The 21,114-nt window shown below is 53.3% G+C and overlaps 6 protein-coding genes across 6 annotated transcripts; 2 read left to right on the plus strand and 4 right to left on the minus strand.

The window, feature by feature from the left end:
- Positions 1 to 26: 26 nt before the first annotated feature.
- Positions 27 to 1,463, plus strand: BO66DRAFT_387301 (Dcp1 family protein). Its single transcript, XM_025646266.1, has one exon. It carries the CDS (start codon positions 129 to 131, stop codon positions 1,323 to 1,325), a length of 1,197 nt encoding a protein of 398 aa, XP_025509187.1. The 5' UTR covers positions 27 to 128; the 3' UTR covers positions 1,326 to 1,463.
- An 85-nt stretch (positions 1,464 to 1,548) lies between these two features.
- BO66DRAFT_338663 (bifunctional triacylglycerol lipase/ester hydrolase) lies at positions 1,549 to 3,105 on the minus strand (the record flags this gene model as incomplete). The annotated part of the gene is made up of 4 exons (XM_025644363.1): positions 2,456 to 3,105; positions 2,159 to 2,343; positions 1,687 to 2,006; positions 1,549 to 1,601 (listed from the first exon to the last, which is right to left on the minus strand). Coding segments are annotated over exons 1-4 (1,203 nt in total), but the record flags the coding sequence as incomplete, so codon positions are not given.
- A 645-nt stretch (positions 3,106 to 3,750) lies between these two features.
- BO66DRAFT_407192 (SMEK family protein) lies at positions 3,751 to 7,035 on the minus strand (the record flags this gene model as incomplete). Its single annotated transcript, XM_025649044.1, has 9 exons — positions 3,751 to 4,329; positions 4,385 to 4,824; positions 4,883 to 5,050; positions 5,116 to 5,916; positions 5,971 to 6,297; positions 6,389 to 6,438; positions 6,512 to 6,593; positions 6,681 to 6,777; positions 6,922 to 7,035. 9 exons carry the CDS (start codon positions 7,033 to 7,035, stop codon positions 3,751 to 3,753), a joined length of 2,658 nt encoding a protein of 885 aa, XP_025509189.1.
- A 1,511-nt stretch (positions 7,036 to 8,546) lies between these two features.
- BO66DRAFT_416663 (DUF914 domain membrane protein) lies at positions 8,547 to 11,752 on the plus strand (the record flags this gene model as incomplete). The annotated part of the gene is made up of 5 exons (XM_025649612.1): positions 8,547 to 9,049; positions 10,114 to 10,216; positions 10,277 to 10,467; positions 10,546 to 11,362; positions 11,671 to 11,752. The coding sequence occupies exons 1-5, from the start codon at positions 8,929 to 8,931 to the stop codon at positions 11,750 to 11,752; spliced, it is 1,314 nt and encodes a 437-aa protein (XP_025509190.1). The 5' UTR covers positions 8,547 to 8,928.
- An 864-nt stretch (positions 11,753 to 12,616) lies between these two features.
- BO66DRAFT_7217 (uncharacterized protein) lies at positions 12,617 to 14,639 on the minus strand. Its single transcript, XM_025653530.1, has 5 exons — positions 14,412 to 14,639; positions 14,281 to 14,337; positions 14,005 to 14,109; positions 13,726 to 13,944; positions 12,617 to 13,551 (listed from the first exon to the last, which is right to left on the minus strand). The coding sequence occupies exons 1-5, from the start codon at positions 14,497 to 14,499 to the stop codon at positions 12,764 to 12,766; spliced, it is 1,257 nt and encodes a 418-aa protein (XP_025509191.1). The 5' UTR covers positions 14,500 to 14,639; the 3' UTR covers positions 12,617 to 12,763.
- On the minus strand, positions 14,323 to 14,950 carry BO66DRAFT_7249 (uncharacterized protein). Its single transcript, XM_025653539.1, has 2 exons — positions 14,407 to 14,950; positions 14,323 to 14,337 (listed from the first exon to the last, which is right to left on the minus strand). The coding sequence occupies exon 1, from the start codon at positions 14,785 to 14,787 to the stop codon at positions 14,503 to 14,505; it is 285 nt and encodes a 94-aa protein (XP_025509192.1). The 5' UTR covers positions 14,788 to 14,950; the 3' UTR covers positions 14,323 to 14,337; positions 14,407 to 14,502.
- Positions 14,951 to 21,114: the final 6,164 nt, after the last annotated feature.

A 21,114-nucleotide genomic window follows, 5' to 3' on the forward strand; every position in this document is an offset into this window, starting at 1 on the left:
CCTTTCCCTTTCTCTCTCCGCCATAACTTCCTCAAACCGTCATCACTTCACCTCCCACACACCCACACCCCCGTCTCTCTAAGTTGCTCTTACCTCACAGTCCTTCTCTATACCAGTCATCTCACACAATGTCCGCTCGCAAACCCCGACGGGCACACTCCAACCAGGGCACCAACAACATCAACAACCCGCGACACCACCAACAACACCTGAGCCAAAGCGGCTTCGCCCAACCCTCCGACTACGACTCCGACTACCAAACCTATCTCTCAGACACTCAACACCACCAACACCACCAACAACAACTCCCCATTCACCCTCACCACCCCCCACAAACACACCAACAACTTCCCCCAATGACAACCACCGCAACCACCACGACGACCACCACCACCACCACCACAGCCCCCGCGCCGCCGCCCCTCCGCACCAACGAAGACCTCAACCTGTCGGTCCTCCGCCGCCACAACCCAAGCATCACCTCGATTCTCTCCCTCGCGCAATACGCCGTGGTCTACATCTTCAGCCCCAGCACGCGGCAATGGGAGAAGAGCGGCGTGGAGGGGACGCTCTTCGTGTGCCAGCGATCGCAGGGCGAGCTAGGCGAAGAGCGCTACAGCGTCTTCGTGCTGAACCGTCGCGGGCTCAACAACTTCGACCTCCCGCTCACCGACGGCGACAACGTCGAGATCACCGAGGAGTATATCATCCTGAAGTCCGATCTGGCGCCGGAGGTGGTGGAGAATGCTTCCATCCCGGGGATGGTGCCGCCAGCCAATTCTACCGCTGCTGCTGCTGCTGCTGCTGCTGCTAAGCCTTCGGGGAATAGTGGTGGTAATGGTGGGGATATTCGGATCTACGGGTTGTGGATCTACAGTGAACCGCCGCCGAATTCCACGGCCGAGACGCGCAACATCAACGCGCAGATGATCCGGGAGTGTGCGGTGCATGCTGGTGAGAGCTTGAAGCTGGCCAGGGAGCGGGTCGAGGCGACGCGGCAGAATGGGATGCATGTTGCGGCGGCGACGGCGGCGGCGGCGGCTACGACGGGCGCGCCGTTGGAGGAGGTGAGCACTAGTGTGGCGATGGGAAGGCAGGTCTCGCTCAAGGATCTGTTCGGGCAGCAGCGCGCCCAGGATGATGGGTGGAGTGTGCGCGCGCATCAGATCGCGCCGGCCGATTGGCAGCATGCGCCTCCGCCTCCGTCGCAGCCGGGTCCGGGTCCAGGACCGGGGTCGGGTCCTGGAGCTGTGCCGGCGCTGCAGCAGGATGTTCTGGGGGATCTGTTTCGGAGGGCCGGGCTGGCGTATCAGGGGGGCCAGTGAGGTGTGTCTTTTGTGTGCGGATGGATGCGAGAGGATACCCATGAATGATGGTGGTATGATTAGCGCATATAGAAGTTTTGGTGTGCATTCTTGGGGAAACGGTCGTAGCCCTACCTCTATTTCACGATGTCTCTATACAGTCAATGCCTCCCCGGGCCGTACATACTCCTTACCCTGTTCAATCCCAACCCCAACTCCCCAGGGAATACCCATCCCATCACCCCACAACCTCCCTAACCATCCCAGCAACCTTCTCCGCCATAACCTCGCTATGCCCTGCCCAGCATACCGTCAGCACACGCATCAAATAGCACACCCCCGGGCCCAAGACCCAATACACCAAGATTGGGGCAAGACTCACTCAAACAAAAAGCATGCGGCAAGCCCTCCTCACAAACCACCATCGTCGGACCACGGCCCCCTTCCCCTTCCCCTTCGCCACCCTTCGCACTGCCACCCTCCGTAATCCCATTCGCATTCCCATTCCCATTCCCATTCCCCCTCCCCCGCAAAGCAATAATCTCCTCCCTCGTCTCCTCAGCGACCCAATGATCCCCGCGCCCATAATAGAAGAACAACTTCGTCAAGCTCTTCGCTGCTTCAGGCGTCGACGCAATCCCCCACACCTCGTCGGCCCATTCATCCGAATTGATGGTGTACATCTCCGACGCGGCCATGTGTCTATTACCGTCAGTATCAGTATCCCTGTACATACCCTGGAGAGGCGCCAGATAGCCCGGCGGGGCTGGGTTAGGTGTGATCCTGATATCGGATCTTGATCGCTGGACCTGATCCAGGAGAAGAGAGAGGGATTGAATGGGAAGGCGACGTACAAAGCCTGTCTGACGCCCCTCCTACTCGTCAGAAACCGACAGGTCGTGTCCACGGCGGCGGACGGCGGGGATCCCATGACCAGACGCACTACGGTGCGGAGCATGGAGCCCGGGAGGAGGGTCGTTAGGACCCGTGCGACCAGGCTGGCGATCAGGGCTAGGTGGGGGAGGATGGTGAGGAGGGTCTTATCCGTGTGGGAGAGGGTGGGGGTGGTTAGTGTTCGTTCTTCCAGCGTGAAAGGGGAGAGTGGGTTGGAGTCGCAGGATGGAGTACGGGAAAAGGTTCTGCGAACTTACGGTCAGTTTCCTCCCGGAGGGGGATTTGGCGATGTCGACGACGGTGGGGAAGAGGAGGATTGCGCTGATGATGGGGAAGGAGGGGTTGGTGTCGATTAAAGATGATGATGATGAGGAGGATCGTTCGCGGTGGCGCCGGATGAGCTCCATAGCGATGTAGGTTCCCACGGAGTGGCCGATCAATATGACTCGGGGTCTGATTGTATCACCGTTGACACGACTAAAAGCTGAGGTCTCCGAGGCGACAACACGGCTCACGCAATCGTCCAGCTTGCGCTGCACGAAGCGGATCTGGTCTTCCAGGTCATGGTAATGTTCTGTGTTGCTGTCGGACGGTGACGATGCGACCTCAAAGCCGGCGAGGCTGTGGCCGTAGAGGTGGAATCTGGGGTTCGCATCGTCCTCGGAACTCCAAGCCCTCAATTTCTCGATTAGATGCGTGAAGAATGGGTAGTAGTATGATATCAAGCCAGGATTGCCGGATATAAAGTAGATAATCACGGGGCTCCCAGACACACTCCCGGAGGATTTCTTGTCGCACAAGGTGTGGAAGAAACTATCCGGGGTCATGTGAGGGTCGATTTCCGGAGACATGGCGCCTGAGTCAGGATTTAAAGACACGCTGAAGAGCTCTGAATCATGCATGTCCACTTCAAACTTCAAGTCCACTGGATCATGCATCCTGTCTTCGGCGTTGCTTCGCCGGCCGCGGGAGACAGCGGCGGATGTACTCTTTCCCCGCAAGCCGAGGATGTGATCGGCGCTCATATACAATACAGTCTACATCTCCCATAATCTACAGCCGCGCCCATCGACGCCAGGTTCAAGTTAACTTGACATTGCCCATGCAAGGATATGTGCAATCGATGTCTTTTCGCAAATGCTATCCCTTCTTCAACCCCAGCCCATACCATACCGTCCAGTCCATCCAGCAAGCCTGACTCCGCCCCGGTCCAGAGCCCTCGAAACCCCGAATGATAAGTGAAGAGAAGAGAAAAAGTGCTATAAATGTACAATCATCTCGAACCGGACTGGTCAAATCGAGTCCTGCTTCTAAAAGGAAAGCCATCAAGGAACAAAAAGGGAATCGTACAGAAAGAATGCGTTCGGTCCATCGGTAACAATGCTAGAAAAAACGCATCACTTCATCTGGTATCTAGAAGGCTGTCGTAAAACAAACACGGAATGTTCCGCAACTCTGACAAATGACAACACAACGATGAATGCAGTTTGCTCGGCCACGGAGACTCGAGCATTCACAACAAAAAGATCAGACGATTCTGGAAATCATGAAATCATCCACCTTGACTGTCATGGTTATCATCTCGGTTCTCCTTTTCATTGCTCGTTTTGTCTACCGCGGTGTCAGTGGGCTTGACGGTTGCGGAGCTCAAATTGATCGCAATCCGTTTGGGTGCTGCGCTGGTAGTCGTATTGCCCAGAGTCGACCCTTTTTCGTTGGATGAAAGAGAGCCAATAGACACGCTTCGTTTCCGGCGCAGAAGCCCGGCACTCCCAGGTCCTGCATTGACTGAGCTTCGTCGTTTGGGGCCGGTTGTAAGCTTCATCAGTTCGTCATCATCTTCCTCTTCGCGTCGGCGCTTCTCCGACAGTCTTTCCGGTGGGGTCTGTATCGTCAACGAGACGGGCGTGGACGGTGCCTCCTCAGATGACTCCATGGCAGTGTCTCGACTGGGGTCCTCCTGTGATGACGATTCTTGCTTTGGCTGCGTCTGGTCTTCAACCTTGGTATCCATCGCGTCGTCTTCGTCGTCATCATCGGGATAATCAACTAGGGACTTCACTACGGGCGATGCTGCGCCATTCTGCGGGTGTGCAGAAATGGCTGTGTTCTGTTGGGGATCCTGCTGCCACTATAGTACATGGTCAATACTTCAGACTGTCTGTTTCCTGGCTGATGCGACTTACCTCTTCTTCATCATCCGAGGTGTTGAAGTATTCTTCCTCTGCAGCATCCATCTCCTTGACCCCTTGCCAGCGCGACCCATTGGCTTGCATCCGCTGACCTGGCAATTCTTCTTCCTGGGAGTATAGAGTCGAGTCTGCCTCCTCTGCGCCGTAGCCCTGCAATTGCTCGTAGCGTAGGTACAGAGTTTGGAACGTGTCCACATAGGTGATGTTCTTGATCTGCTCGCCATATTTCTCCACCAGATGGAGAACGATGGGCTTAATGTTCTCGCGCTTGATGTACTCGAAGAGTTCAAGACAGGCCGAGTTCAGAAGGTTGTCACGTGGCATAGACTGGTAGACGATATCGAGGATCAGACCAAACGTGTTGTTGCGGGTCATCATAGCTTGGTAGAAGGTATCTTGGAGACTTATTAAAGTGCGAAAGAACTTCAGGGCAGCTGAGGAGAATTAGAAGTCAGTTTTTAGCAGACCAACACAATTATCGTGGCGACCTACTCAGTTTGAGATGCTTCTGGGGCACAGTGAGTAATTGAGCGACTCGAGGGGCGAGCGACTCGTCATGGATCACATTGCGAGAACGGTATAAATGCTGGCGCACGAAAAATGTAAGAATATCGACAAGATGCGAATACAGCGTTACATCTTGGAATGTGAGGTCATTCACTGCGAAAGGTGGTGGCGCCACGGTCAGCAACCATCAGGCGATGGCATAAAATAGCAAAACTCACGATTATCGCTATTTTCGAGTCGCTTCAGAGGCCAAAACAGCCTCCTGGCAGACTCGTCGAAATGGTTCTGGACAAATGTATCCGAAAAGATATTGGAACGTGGCTTGTTGAAGTGCTCGGGTCCAGCCCGAGCCATGGCGTCCGGCATTGGAATTTGTGGATCTAGCAGGACCTTGATCGCATCGGCAAGCTGATTCTTAACTCCGAGGTCGGTTTCCGTGTGCAGCAGGTCGATCAAAGTATCTGTAAGGGGCGTTTTCTTCTCGCTGACGGCCTTGAGCATATATCCGCGCATCATGATCTGATCGTGGTCGAGGAGAGAGACCAGAAGATCAATGCCTGTCGTGCGCAATGGTGGCTTGGGGTGTTTGATGGCAAATGCGATCACAGCGAAAAGGCCATGGTTGATGAAATTGGCAAAGAGGTTCGCACGCGCCGGCGCTTGCAAGTTCTTTGCGATGACCGCGCATTGATGAAGGAATTGGACCGCATCCTCCTTGCGCTTGTTGTCGGCGTTTCGGGGGTCGAAGACTGTAAAGAGTTCCTTCAAGAATTGCGCGTTGGATTGTATATGATTAACGATTTCCACCTGGTTGAAGAAGATCAAGGAGTTTAGCACTGAAAATGTAGGATCATCTAGGATCCTAGCCAGAACCACGTCTTTGAGGTACTGTAAGCGCCAGGTGTATCGGATCTTGCGACGAATGAGAGGGTCCTTGATGGGGACCACTTCTTTGTAACGCGTCTGGTCTGCGAGGTACTGGCGATGGTTGGCCTTGTGGGTAGGAAACTCGGGGTCGTCTACAGACCATTAGCAATTTCCTCAGTGCACGGCGCTGCCATGGGGATTCATACATTCCAATGCTCCAACGACCCCCAGGATGACGGGGTCTGTGACCACGGTTTCGATGATCGTGTTGTCGTTGAGTAGGATCAGTGACTTCATGATATTGCAAAGACGATGTAGATCCGGAAGGCTTTCGAGGTCTTCCGCCATTGAGACCAGAGGGATGAGTTTCGGAATATACTCATCACGAATGACTAATTTGGAAAGAGCATCGCGGCCGGCTTGAGTTATGCTCGAGGTCCTCATGATGTGGTCGATTTCGGGAAGATTGCCTAGGTCGGGCGCCGGCAGCATAATCGACTGGTAGCTCTCGATCTCGTCGGACAAGGCATCTTCTAGGCACAACGGAATGACCAGGTCAGCAAAAGATCCTATCATCAGCTATCGCGGCAGCGTAGCCTGGATGGAGATGGGAGAAAATCTAACCTCCCGGCGCCAAACTGAGCAGATGTTGCTGCACGTTGTTGACGAAGTCCCTTCGGAGACTCAGTCAGTCTTCGGCTTGACTCATTTCCATCCCCGTTCCGAGCTGGGCTCGATGCGCCTTACCAGATGACCGCGCACCCTTCGGCTTCCTGAAAACTGAGTGCCATGTCCGTTCCATTGGGCTCTGTCCATACAATCAATGTCTCTGATGGGGTCGCGTGATGGTCAGTGATGGTTCTTGTACGACTTGTCGCGTGCGCAATGGACGGGAAGCGCGCAGGAGGGGTGGCACCTTGTTGCTTCTGGTATCCGTCATCCTTGGAGATCTTGGTCTCCAACAGCACCCGGTTGGGTTCATCTTCCGACTCGACGAAAATCCGCGGCTCATCCTAGCCATGGCGTGGACTGGTTAGCGATGGAATCTTCATGGAAGCGACCAAGCGCGCGCCCGACGGCGATGGTGCGTTTGCGCCCGACGAGCGGGCGACGCAGCAGTCGCGCGGCGGACAGCAGGTGGAAGGGACACAACTCACATCCAGGATCTGACCGGTGCAGAAGCCGGTGCCTCGATCGAACCAGTCATTATCTCTGAGTTCGTAGACCTTCACCCGCTTGCGATCGCTGGGTGGTTGCACCTCCAACGCCATGGTCCGGCAAAACGGAGAGGTGGCGTCTCGTCACTCCGGGACAACTCAGGAACGAGTGTTCCGGCGCGAGGAGAGCCCCAACGGAAGGGAAGGCGGAGAGAAAGATAAGAAAAGGCCGCGGCTTGGTCCAGATTGGACGGAGGATGTGCGGAAGGGAAGGGAAGGGAAAGAAGTGGGGAATGGGAGGAAAAAGCGGGAAAGGTTAAAAAAGGGAGAAAGAAGGGGAGAGGGAAAAGAATGATGATGTGGATGTGTGGATGTGTGGATGTGTGGTGGATGTGATATGATGTGATAATCAGGTCAGGTGGAGGGGGGAGAGGAGGAAGAGAAGGAAGGGAAGAGGAGACGGAGAAAAGAGGGGACGGGAGGATGGAAGCAAGCAAACGACGAGTACAGGCAGAGAAGGAGGTTAAGGAGACGGAGGTGTTGTGTGTAGGTGGAAAGGATGAGAGTAGACCTGGAGGTCTGGGAGGAAGGAAAATGATGTAAAAGGGAAGAAAAGTGACAGGCAAAAAAAATAAAGATAGCAGCAGTACTCCGTACAGGTAAGAAGATGGAGACGGGGAAAGGTTAGTTAGCTGCTGCTTGTTGCTTGCTTGCTTGCTTGCTGCTGCTGCTGCTGCTGCTGCTTCCCTCACAGCTTGTACAGTACAGCACTTGCGCCTATGCTTCTGCTTCTGCTTCTACTTCTGCTTCTGCTTCTGCTTGTTCTTCGATGATGAATGAGGATCCTTCCTGACTTTGGCGTCGGGACCACCTGACGGCCTCGGCAACTGTCTTGTCTGCCTGTCTGTCTGTGCCAGAGTCTGCCTGCCTACCTATCTGCCTATCTGTCTCGGAGAGGGAAAAGAAAATAGACCGGACAACAACCACACAACCGTACTGAACACTACCTAAGGGATTGGAATTGCTCAACAAATCGGGAGCTTATCAGAGCCAAGCTGAACAGGACAACGTCCGATATACGGCAACCCACCAGCTGCCAGCCAGCAGTAAGTCCAGGTGGAGTACTATAAAGGGCCAGCTCGGGGATCTGCAGCGAAAGCGGAGCGAGCAATTGAAGACTTGAAACCTTTCCGTCAATCCGTCTACACCTACCTGACTATACCGGTAGCTATAAATTTATCTGCGTGTTTATCAATAAAGAAGGGTCTTGCCGATGACGTGCGCGTCCCCGGAAAGGTTTCAGGCCAGCCCTGAGGATTCAGGATAAGAATAGCCCTCCAGCCGCTAGGGTGTCGGGGGGGGTCGGGAAGTCGGACCTTACAGCAGGATGCTTCTTCTTCTTGTCCCATGTGGATGGATGTGATACTGAATAGGTCCCATTTGTGGTTATTGTGGTTAAGGTTGGGTCACCGGGTTGTCAGTCGGTCAGTCGGTCGGTCGGTCGGTCGGTCAAGGGGTGGAATGGCAAAATGGCACTGCAAGGAGGAGAGAAGACCAAAAAGGTTCTAGCTCCGTCACTTCTTATTGTTCCCCCCATCGTCAGATATTTGAATTGTTCTATAATTGTTCCATAAGGTACACTACTAACAAGAAGAGTGTGTGTCCGCAACTGTAATCATCATCCCGGGACCCCACGCATTCAATATCCATGGAACCTTTGAGTGGATATGTAATAAGCTACCACTTCAGCCTCAAAACGGACGATCTCTAACGTAGGGGAGCGAAAGAATTGCATTGTTGTCTCCTGCCTCCGGGTCATTCCGCCTCTATCCACCGTTGATAGCGAAGGAACAGGATGTCCATGACCGAGATCGGGGCTCCTACTCAGTTGGGCAGCGACCAGTCCCCAAGCTTAACCCGAGACTGCCTGAAGACGGTTGCACTACCGATACGGATCACTGCGCCTGTGTTCCCCCTCGGTCAATAGATGAACCAAGGGGAGGGGCGATGCGGATGGGTCATGTGGGGGATGCTGCGTCACCAAACATGCTCGATTCTTTGAATCATGCCGAAGCAAATCCGCCATTACCCTCCAGGAATGACGGGGGCCTGAGCTGTGCGGTTGTCAGTGAGCGGATCGGAACATCTTCCAGAAAGATGGCAAAATGGATGAATGAAGGCGATTGACGGAGGACAGGGCCGGGTTGGAGACCCGATGAGATCATTGCGCAAAGCCTAATTCTGGGTGCCTGGGGCAGTGAATGTGGCAAGATGCATGTGACTATACTCCGTAGCAGGATAACTTTTCTGTGTTGGCCAAAGAAGCCTGTTGGTATTAGCTATACTCGAGCAAATATACAGTCTCTAACTTGCTACCAAGCAACTTACATACTACCGGTATATGCCGGAATCCTACGAATTTATATACAAACTCCCTTCCCCCTGTAAGGCGAGAAAGTGGATGTTCCGTGCAGGAACGCTAAGATCAGTGCATGGATGCGGAGGTGGCACCCAGGCATCTACCTCAAAATGCTGCAGACTGTACGAGGGATCCCTCATTAGCATCAGATAGCTATTCTTATCGCGGCCACTCCTTGGTAGTGGGTGTGTTCCAGACTGCTACCAGCTAAGTTACCTGCTAAGCGTTGGATGATCCCTGATAGCCGACGCGGGTCAGCTCCCTTATCGGGCCCGAGCGGTAGGGATCATGGATCATGGATCCACATGAGGGGTGCGACCCGTGATTGGCCGCGAAGCACATGACGGGAGGGCGGATCTGATTGACTAGGTTGGCGATTACATAACTAACTTATACTCGGTAACTAGTAGAGTAGAAAGTCCTCTCCACTTTCCGGTTGGCTTCCTCGTGACTTTCTTCAGCCTTCATATCTTCAATTCAGACAGCCGTTGGGTCTGATATAACCAACTGCCATCCGCGAGCGACTTCGGGAGCTTTGCGCTCGTGCGGGTGGGAAAGCTCCCATCGGTGTGTCGATACTCCAGCCGTTTTAGAAAAGTCTGTTGCAGCAGCCATGACACATTCTGCTGTGTCCCATGGCACAGACGATGCTGGGGCTGGCCCATCGTCCACGGGCACCGATCTCGGTCGTGCCCATATACCACTACCGTCCAAACCCGATACCTCCGCTACCTCTGATGTATATACTACCGGCGACGGTAGCACCGACGCAGTGGACTCGGAACACGCAACAACAGCGAACCCTCCCACCGACAAACAGCAAAGCCCGCTCGCCTACCTGACCACCCGAGAATTCTACATCACCCTCCTCCTGGGGTAAGACCATCTTCACACCAGTTACAAACAGTCCTTAGCATCTCACTAAGTCACGTACAGTCAAATCCTCGCCATCACCAACACAGCGTGCAGCACCTTCAGCACCCTCTTAGCCGACCGAGGCGTCTCCCTGCCGGCCACGCAGACCTTCTTCAACTACCTCCTGCTGACCGTGATCTTCACCTCCTACACAATCCACCGCCACGGGCTCCAGGGCTGGACCCAGAGCTTCCTGTCTCGCGGTTGGAAATGTACGATATGCCCCCATCCCCAACCCCATCCCCCCTCCACACCCGACAAACTAACCCCGCCCCCCCCAAAAAAACCAGACCTCCTCCTCTCCCTCTTCGACGTGGAAGGCAACTACTTCCTCGTTCTGGCCTACCGCAACACGACCCTCCTCAGCGCCCAACTCATCAACTTCTGGGCCATCGCCATCGTGGTCCTAATCTCCTCGACCGTCCTGGGCGTGCACTACCACCGACCCCAACTCCTCGGGATCTCCATCTGCATAACGGGGATGCTCCTCCTCCTCTTCTCCGACCGCACCCCACCCGCCTCCGCTCACAACAAACTGCTCGGCGACCTCTCCGCCCTAAGCGGCGCAACCAGCTACGGCCTCGCCAACGTCCTCGAAGAAGTGCTGGTGACCACCGCCCCGATCGCCGAGGTGCTCGGCCAGATGGCGCTGTGCGGGGCGTGCATCACCGCGCTGCAGGCCGTGGCGCTGGGGGAGCTGTCCGCCCTCCGCAGCAGCAGCACTGTGTGGGATGCAAGGGTCCTGGGGTGGTGGGCCGCGTACACGCTCTGCCTCGCCGCGTTCTATTGTCTGGTGCCGCTGCTGCTGCGGCGCGCGTCCGCCGCGTTCTTCAACCTGTCCATGCTGACGATGAACTGCTGGGGGGTCGCGGTCGGCGTGCTGCTTTTCCGGTATCAGGTCGGCTGGGCGTACCCCGTGGCGTTCGCGTTGATAGTCGCCGGCCAGGGGGTGTATTTTCTCGGCGCGGCCCCGGTCTCCGGCGGCGGTGCGGGCGGGGGCGAGAAAAAGAAGCCTTGGGTGAGATCCTATTCTGGGTCGGGGAGGGTGGATACGGGACGAAGGGGCCAGAGGCTTGGAGGATTGGAGGCTTTGGAGGAGGAGGAGCCGTTGCTGTTGCGCCGGGAAGAACAGGAGGAGGCCGGGGAAAGGGTTTCGGTGGTTTGATGGGTCGGGCTGGGAGCCACGGTCTCTGGCGCTGGGATGCGCTGGGCTGCTTGGGATTCATATTTCCGGACGGGGCTTGGGTTCTTCGCGTAAATGACTGAACGACTTTACGACGAGCTCTTTCATATAGAACACGATATGCGAGCATGATAGACTAGATTATGAGAGGGAGTCAGATGTTGAGCTACATGGTTGTCTGCTTCTAGAAATGTTATGTGATACACCTCTATTCCTTAGTATTATTGACCAGGTGCGCCGCCGAGCACTCTACCGAGGGTGGGAGACAAGTGGGTGGCCGAGCAAACATCCAAGCAGTCAAGATGGATTCATGAGTGAAGCCATTCGCGGAAGAGATTTACAGCAATCACCCCCGCCGCCAGCAACTTCAATGAAGATTGAAGTACCCCATCCACAACCTCACGTCAGCTCAATACGGCAAATTTCCTAGGCCCTAGACACCGGAACCATACATTACGACGAAAGAGATGTAACCCGTACCTTATGACAGAACACAAATAGAAACATGAACCATATGAACCTATCAACGCACAGAACCACAAACTTGAAACAGAAACACAAGACATTCCAGAAAACCTCGGCAGATCAACAGACTCCAAACAGCTCTTTTGATAATGTTTGCCTGCTCCCCAGTATTCCTTTTGCCTTTGCCAGAAAAAACAACCAAACTAGAAAAACCCTTTTCGTACCCAGATAATAAGAAAGAAAAACACCCCATGACAAAATGACCCAACATGCTTTCGGCCAGATTCACAATCACAACCAGACCCGAACAATCAAAGAAAAGAAAAAGAAAAGAAAAAAAAAAAAAAAAAAAAACACCTGGAACCCCCCAGAGATGAGCGGGAAACAAGAGCCCGAGAGAACATACACCCCCCACAGCCAAACAAGGTAAATACAATCACCCCAAAATACCCCAACCCCTGAAGCAGTGGTGGATAGATAGATAGACTGGCGCCGAGTGAAGCGACAACCCATGATCAACAGATGCGACACCAACAAAAACAAGAAACCCCCAACATGATGCCACATAACACAAAAGGGAATACCGACTCCAGAAACCAACAGGCCAATCCCAAAGTGCGCTAGTCAGTAGAACCACCATGTACCAAATTAAACTGACTGTCCACATGTGACGGAGCGCTAGACAAAAAAATTAATCAAGACGTGTGCTTGCGACCCCACTTCTTTCAGATATGTACCATGCTCTTTCCCAATAGTCGAATCAAAGATATAACCCTCTCTTAGAACGCCACAGTACAAAAGCGAACACCCGTCCAAAGGAATAATGTTGTGAGAATCGAACCATGGCTGGTGGCTGTCGCTTAGCCCCAGACAGAGGCCTGCACGCCCAAGCCGTTCTTCGATCCCCACACGCCACTGCCGTTACCCCAACCCAGGGAAACACCACCGCCCGTGGTGTCCTTGACGCCGGCCGTCGCCGCGGCGGCGGTCGAGGCGTTGGAAACCGACGAAGCACGCTCGCTGGTAGTGGCATCACCCGAGGTGAAGCCGAATCCCAAGGGAGACGGAAGGGGAGTCGTGGAACGCTTGTTCAAGGCCGGGTTGGAAGCCTGGCCGGCACCGGTCTGTTGAAGAGGCCGGCTGCCAATGGGTCCCACAGAGCCGATGGGTCCAGTCGCCGACTTGGTCGATGCCTGTCTCGAGGAGGGAGAATCGGCGCCACCGGGAGACGAGTTTGAAGTTCCGGGCTGATCGGGAGTCTCGTACTTGCCAAAGACAGGGTTAATGCCCGAGCTGGGAGAAGAGGCGCTGTTGGCACGCGAGGGCGATTGGAGGGAGGCGGCACCGGCGGCAGCCTGAGACACGCCATCAACACTCCCTTGGACGGGAGTTTGCGCTAGACCAAAGGGGTCGGCACCGCGGGGAGACGGGCCACGAACTCCGGTGGCAGAAGTCGGGGTACCACCGGCCTGGCTGTCGGAGCGGGGGTTCTCATCGGTCAAGCTTCCAGGGGGGAAGAACGCGGGGCTGTCGTTGCCGTACAGGGCCCTATGCTGACGAGCCAGAAGCTCGCGGCGACTTTCCTCGCTCATGGCGGCTGGGCTGAGCGAGCGATCGGACTTGTTTCCAGACATTTCGGCAAGCAGGCCTTTGAGAGAAGCAGAAGAATTAAAACCATGTTCAAAAACTGGAACCATGTCCCAATGTAATATACAAGCCAGCGAATACACATATGGGCAGAGAAGATCATGGGGGGAATAGTGGAGGAAAATGCGGGCGAGGAAGAAAGAAAGAGGCTCCAAAGACAAATGCTACCACGTACTTCGGTTGTACTGTTGCTCCTGGTGATAGTTGCGGAGCTCCCTCTCACGCTGTGCTGCCATCCGACGCTTCGCTTGCATCATCTGCTCCACTTCGTTGGGACGACCCTGGAATCGTTGCGAGGCATAGAAGCCCTGGAGGGAGGGATTCGGGTGCATCCGAGAATCGAACTCGCTGATCGAGTGATGACGCTGTGACATCGCACCGGCCATGCGGGGATCTACCACAGTATTGTTCAGAATGGAATGAATTCTAGTAGGGGGCATTCATGGAATCATACCGTAGTCGGGGTACGGGCGACCCATCATCATAGGCATCGAGTCTCTCCGGGGCGCGGCCCAGAGCTTTCCGCTCTTGACGAGATTGTCAATCGCACGGTCGACCTCTGTTGGAAGTCAGCGCCACTCTTTCCACTCTTTCTCCCCTTTTCCGAACAGAGATTCCACTGTGTCTGCAGACCGCAAAAGAACACATCTGCAGTGCGTGATCTCTGATTCGCATCATACGGAAGATCCGCACAAGGTATGACATCTGGGGAGTCGGGAAATATGCGTACCATCGAACTGAGAAGAGAAGGCCGGGATTTCATCGCGCTGAGAGACGGAGCTTGATCCTGTGAGAGAGCACCGGTGTAAGCCTCGCCGTTTTACTGCTAGAAAAGATCGTTGAACGTCCTGCCAACCATACCTGACCGCGACGGGGGAGCCGGCTGTTCCCAGGAGGCCTGGCGCGTAGGAGGGGCTTGCCAGCCCTGGGCCTCGTAGTAGGACGCCATTATTCAATTGATTTGGGGACCGCGACGGACGGAACGGACGGCGTGAAGCGGAACGAAAGATTGGCGCTTGGAGGCAATCAGGAGAGGCCTGTGGGAAGGATATGAATGAGCATGAGGTCCAGAACACCTAAGCAGCGCAGCCAGTGCATTGACAAGTGATTGCAGACGACGGAGAGATAGGCGGATGACGACGGGGCGAAAGTCCAAATAAACGGGCCAGGTGTCCGAGTCACCGCACCGGGCAGATAAAAATAAGAAAAAAGGCGGAATGGCGACCAGCAATGACATCGACCGGAGTTATTCTTAGATTCCTCGGAATGACCCTTTCCCAAGTATCAAACTCTGCTTTCGAGTCTCTCCACCATGACATCCTCGGGATTCAATTGATCTTTCGCATTGCGGAGATGACAAGCGGACATGGAGTGAAGGGGTCGACATATGAAATCTGGCCGATTTGGATGGAAGGCGTAGTTGATGAGGTGTTGTGAATTTTTCCCATTGACCGTATTGTGGAAGGCGGACAAAAAAAGAAAAGACAAGACATTGTGCTTCGGGAGTGTCAGGCAAGGGGACTGACTGGATGGTTACTCACAAAAGAAGGAGTGAATGCACTCTCAATAGGATCTACCACGAGCGAACGAGGCAGAACGGCAAGCAGTGACCGACAACAACTTCTCACCCTTCAGGCACGACAGACAGATTAAGTCTGGCGTGAGAGAAATGAAGAGGGTTGGAGAAGGCGGGGGGGAGGAGAGAGAGAGTGGGTGGATGAGGGAATTAAGGACGGAGGATAGAGTGGAGGGGGGAAGAAGGGAAAGGGAAAGGGAAAGGGAAGGAAAAGGTCGGGTAGCAGAGGAGAAATGCAATCGTCCCAAACCGAGAAGAGAGAGAGAGAGGGAGAAGAGGACCGGGGGGGAGAGGGAGGGGGGGAGGCTTGAGGAGGGGACGGGGGAAAAAAAATAGAGTCTCAAGACCGAGAAACGGAGAGCGAGAGGGAAAACAGGTAGAGAGAAGGAGGAAGAGGGGGCAAGGGAAAGGAAGCGAGCAAAAGACGTGAAATTCTTCTTTTTTTTTCTGTCTTGACCGGGGATAAGAAAATCAGACTGAGAGGAAGAGGACAAGCGGCAGCAACAGCAGCAGCAATAGCAGCAACAGCGGCAGCAACAAGCAGCAGGACTTTTCTCCGCTGTAACCAAAATAATAATAAATTCCACTACTAATACTGGTAGGTAATGATTATACACCAAAGACAAGAGAGATTGAAAACATAACTCCAAACCAAGCCGAGAACTTGGTCACTGACGGAGTACTTTTTCCAGTAAGTACGGAGTACAGCACCGTCTGTTTGTTTGTCAATATCACATTTTCCTTTCCCAGGACAGGCGCACTGCATGACACGAAGAAATATATCAGAAAACGAGATCTGATGAGAGCATACCCTCTGCACCATTCTCATCTTGTTTTGGATTTCGTTTCTCTTACTTGTTTGTGAAGACCGCCGGTGTCTCCGTGGAGTACGGAGTGAGAAAAAAAAATAAAATAAAAATAAAAAAATAAAAAAAAGGGTGGACATCGGATGGATTTGAATGGATGTGGTTGGTAGAGGAGATTCGGGTTGTTGAATCGCTGGTTTCCCTCCCGATCCGAGAAATTTCTTCTCTCTCTGGCTCTCTCTTTCCCCTCTTCACAACTATTAAGTATAGGTTACTTCACTCGCAACTCGACTCTCCATATCCATGCCATCTAATCCTTAATTCATTCCTTACTCTATATCAAACAAACGAAAATTTCCCATGATTCCCATGATATGGCAGGTTATCAGATCCCACCGTGTCAAGGTGTTTCATCGGTGACAGGCAAGTATCCGTACGATAATGACTTGATTAGGGGGTCCCACATGTAATCTCCAATACGATACGCACGCACACGCAGTAGGTTGAGACTATCCGACATGGGGCTTGTGTTCGACCGGTCAGCAGCCCATCCCATCATCACCTGGGTGGTCTTGGATGCAAGTCAGCAATCGATTTCTTGCACTTTGATTACTGCCAGCCAGAGTTGCTCAACACAAAACACAAACCCCAGAATGCCTGCGAGTTGTTCATCGCTACAGTCTAAATCAAGCACCATGAACTGCTGCTGTCTCGAAAGTGAATGAAAATCATGGAATATCATGGGGATTGGATTGGAACAATCCATCTCCCCTGTCGCAACGCATCGCATCCGAACAGAAACCCTGATTTTCCGAGAATCAGTCCAATGCACAATGGCGTATGCACGGAGTTTGCCCTCTGACTGACTGACTGACTTGCTCCAAGTACAGACAGACTAGTAGAGTAGCCGGGAGCCGGGAAGAGATGAGGGGAGGAGGCAAGCAACTTTTGCCAGAATCAAAAAGCACTGGGCAGCGCGGCCTTTGTAATCAATCCTGTGTCTCTCTCTTAGCGTCGGCCCGTCAACCTTTTTTTCGGCAGAGCTGTCCCACCCTCCCTCCTCCTCTTGCTCATTTGGACGGTGGGAGAACCCAGCATGCGCTGTTGACAACCTGAACATGGTGTCACCGAAGAGAGCAGAAAGCAGACTAATATCATTCGGAGATACAAAACCTTTCACCTTCCATGAGGAATCTATTATCGTCCCAACCTCTCAAACCCATCTGGCCCCTACTGTAATCCAGATAGTCCCAACCCCGAATTACTACCCGTGCAGGCCCCCTTTCCCGCACCCCTGGGCAGGTCTAGATGGCAGCAGTAGTATCATCATCATCGTACCACACCTACGACTTCGAAGTCTGGGCACGGGCAGAGACCATGATCATGGTTCTGATCCAGGACTGTACAATACCACCGGGGGATCTGGTTTGATTAGTACAGTACTACGTACGCTGGGCACTTACTCGACAAATCGATGCTTGTCTTGCCCTTCGGCATTTCCCTGCTGATTCCGGCTGGATGATTCCGCCAAGCCGTCGTTGAACGGACCTCGAAATCATATCTTCCTCGTGGTGATTAAATTAGCCCTGGTCTGGATGACGGGTGATGCTGGCTGGCTGGCTGGCTGGCTAACCCTCTTTGGGCTGCTCCTCCTTGCGGGTAACTTTCTTCGCGGCAGCGGCAGGCAGTACTGTAGTAGTAGTCGAGTCATGACTGTTCCTCTGGGTCCTCAACTGGTGTACTCAGTCCGTACTCCGTATTTTGGGGTCTTATTCTCATTGTTTGTTGCAATGTAGCATTGAAAACTGATGCCATTCATATATCTTCCCGAATAGTGGTTTGTTGTCGCGTGTGAATCCTCTTTAAGACGCTTATTCCTGCTTCTTTTCGAGGGGCGTGGACAAACAACTACAAGGCTAAACAACCTCCTGCTCGTGTCTCGACAACCACTAACTGCCTGCAACTGCCGGGAGATCCATGATTTACCTTACTTGTCCACACACCTTCCAGAATGTAGACGGCGACACAGCTCGTGCTAATGTAGTCTGGGATAGATTGCCAGACTGCGTGGCTCCGGAGAATGGCCGGGGTCGGGGGAGGGGAGGGGAGCAACAACGCCGGACAAGGTGGGAGAGACCGTGATGACTAAACTAACACTCAGACCCTTCCCTGCAACCTTTCATAGGGAGAGGGCAGAAATATCCAAATTGAGGAAAAGGAGGGGTGGAGGGGGGGATGAGGGGAAGAAAAGAAGCGAAGGAGGGGAAAAGAAGTCCCGAATCACAAGATGGTGGGGGAACGGGCTTCTTATGCATCGTCATCGTGCTTCCAGTGGCTTGAAATGACCATGTATGCCCTTTCCGAAGGAGGCAGAAGTCAAGTTTGTAGAGGGATCAGATGGGCTATCACGCAGGCTGTCTGCCTGTCTGTCTGCAAGTGATAATCCCCGGAGGTGGGATGGGGACGGGGACGGGGATGGGGATGGGATTTCTGCGAACAGTCGACCAAGCCCATGCAGCCTTGTCTCTCTCCCTCTCCCTCTCATCTGATTGATCTTCAGATCACACGCTCGACTTTTTCTTATTTTTGTTTCATTTAGCGGCAGGCCAACGGGCATTGGGTGTGAGAGCCCCGATTGTCTCAGGGTGTTGAATCCGCGAGCCAGCGGAGAGGAAGAGAGACCTATTGTTCTACAGTACTCCGTATTCCGTACAATACTGCATTTCGATGCATTGCTTAAATGCAGCGACCCGGTCCACTGCTACACACATTACCTTATACTTCACCTTGCCGCCGCCCTATCACGTTGACACCCCCATCCGCAATACGTGACTTTTTCATCAGCGCACGGCCATGCTTACTTGCAGAAACAATGACCTCTGTGGCTGAGGATCTCTCGGGTTCGTGGGCGGGGCTGCCTGTATTTCTTACTAAAAATACTGGCGTAACTACATACTTCGTATCCTTTTCAAGTACTCGAGTGGTAGTTATACTATCATAGTGAACTTTGAGACCGGCGATGATTAAGTTACATATCAGCAACGGTCTCCGACAGTCTGGTTCTCAGCCTTCAGCCTTTCGAAGGATCAATCGCGCAGAAACATTTCGCCGCGGGGGGGGGGGGGGGGTGGAATGCCTCATCTTCTTTGTACTCGACATACTTGTGCTAGAACCACACAACGCACCCTATACTTCGGGTTCCCGGTTGGTCGATTAACCTCCTTTATAAAATTCCGTTCCTTTCATCACGCTGGATCGGGCCAAGGGCTACAGGGTCAACTCCCCTAAGCCCATGGTTCCGAACCATGTTCCGGCCATGTGCTCAGCAATATGACAGGTTGGAGCCGGTGGAAGAGAAAACAATGTACTGCTAGGTAGACTCGGTGCTTGACTGACTTTAAGGGGGGTTGGAAAGGTTGGGACCGGATCCTCTTGACTGGATTGGGCCCTGAAACTCGACCATTGTTGGAACTCGGTTGGCAATACGGGGTTGCCCTAGAATAGCGATCTTAGGTTTTGTTGTGCGGTTGACAATCACTGACCTCGAAGCTGGGGTGCAGGTTTAGTCCTGGGTCGACTGGTGGTGCGGTGTATGAGTTATCGGATGTAGTATAGATTATATGTCTCGGAGATGAGGAGCAGTTGTGTGCCCCCTCCAGCGCCTCGGCAGTAACGACGATGAACACAATTTAAGCGTTACCAATAATAGTGAGTAGTCCGTTTCTCAGGCCGCCCGTCGTGAAGCACTGAGACTGCCAGTCAAGCCAGAGGGAAAACAGGTGGGCCAAAGCTGGACCTGAAATACTTTATTAACCAGCCGGTCACGGCGCCCCGTCACACGTGCCGCATTTGTTCGGACCCAGGGCCGAGACAAGTCACTTTCCGGGAAACGCGGGGCAGGCAAGAGGGAGAAAAAAGGGGGCGAGAAAAGGTTTCTCGCTTTCTCACAACAGAAGAGAGGAAAAAAAGTTAAGTGGGCATTCAATGACTGGAATGAAAGCAGGGATCTAAAAAGGAGGAATGCAAAAACAACGGCGGCGGCGGAGGCGGCGTTGGCGGCGCTGAAGGTTTAGTTGGTTCTATCTACTACGGGGACTCCGTACTCTTCTTCCAATAGCTGGCGGGTGATTATTGTTCTTGATGCCTTTTACTGCTGCGGAACAGGAGTTCAATAGCACCCCCGATGATCGACACAAAGAATCGCTGATTAAGCTGGCGAGAGGATCGTAGCTTCCATCTAGATCCCTCGATTCGACAGGTGTGTTGGGATAGGCGCGTTTGGATTCAATAAAGCTAATCCTTCCTCTCATCACTCCTATCTCAAAGTGGATTTTGTGGGAGCATCGCTGGGGCTGAAGGCATGGGGCAGGACATTTATCCATGCCAACCAATGTATGCAAGTCGCGGAGAAATGCATGTCTATTGAATGTGACAGGGTGGAGGGAGCTCCGCGCCAGTGATTCGCAGGACTTTGCCGCATTGATTGCGGCAGTTGAGGTGGTTCAGGTTGGTTCTTGGAGCGATGAACAAATGCGCAAGACAGAGAAATGAATCTGCGAGGGAGGGAGAAAGCGATCGCCTTGAAGAGGTGATAAATTGTGTGCCTAAGGAATGATGATATATGCCGGGAGCACAAATATACTAGCATCATAATGAAAGAATTAAGAACATACCTCACTATGAATCAGAGTCCACCGGGTTTCCATTACCGGAGGATGCAGCAGCAGCAGCAGCCTCTGCCCCTGCTGCAGTTCAACGGGCGCTGCAGTAGAACAATGAGACCCTTTTAGTGCTAAGCCGGCCAAGAATAACTTAGTCCATAATACCAGACCTAGTGCCAAACTACCTGTCATCTATTCGGGACTGGCTGGGTTGGATGGAAGCCGTGAAGGAGTATGTCTCTTCCACCTGTAAGATGAGAGTAGAGGAGAGTGACTGCGCTGACTCGGAACGTGTTGGTGACCCTTCACTAAATGGTGCTGTCTGAGTTTCCCCCTTTCAAGTCTGATCCGCCCCTCCCTCCAAGCATTGGCCCTTTTTTGGTTTCTACTGTGTATATTGTCTTCAGTTTGATCACCCGTTTCAGCTGCTGAGTCCTTATTGATAGGAACGGTCTTTGTCCTCGGCTTTTGTTTCGAGATTCTGTTCAAGATAGCCCTGAGAGTGAGCCTGCTGAAAACAT

Source organism: Aspergillus aculeatinus (genome assembly GCF_003184765.1).
Source record: "Aspergillus aculeatinus CBS 121060 unplaced genomic scaffold BO66scaffold_1, whole genome shotgun sequence".
NCBI lineage: Eukaryota > Fungi > Ascomycota > Eurotiomycetes > Eurotiales > Aspergillaceae > Aspergillus > Aspergillus aculeatinus.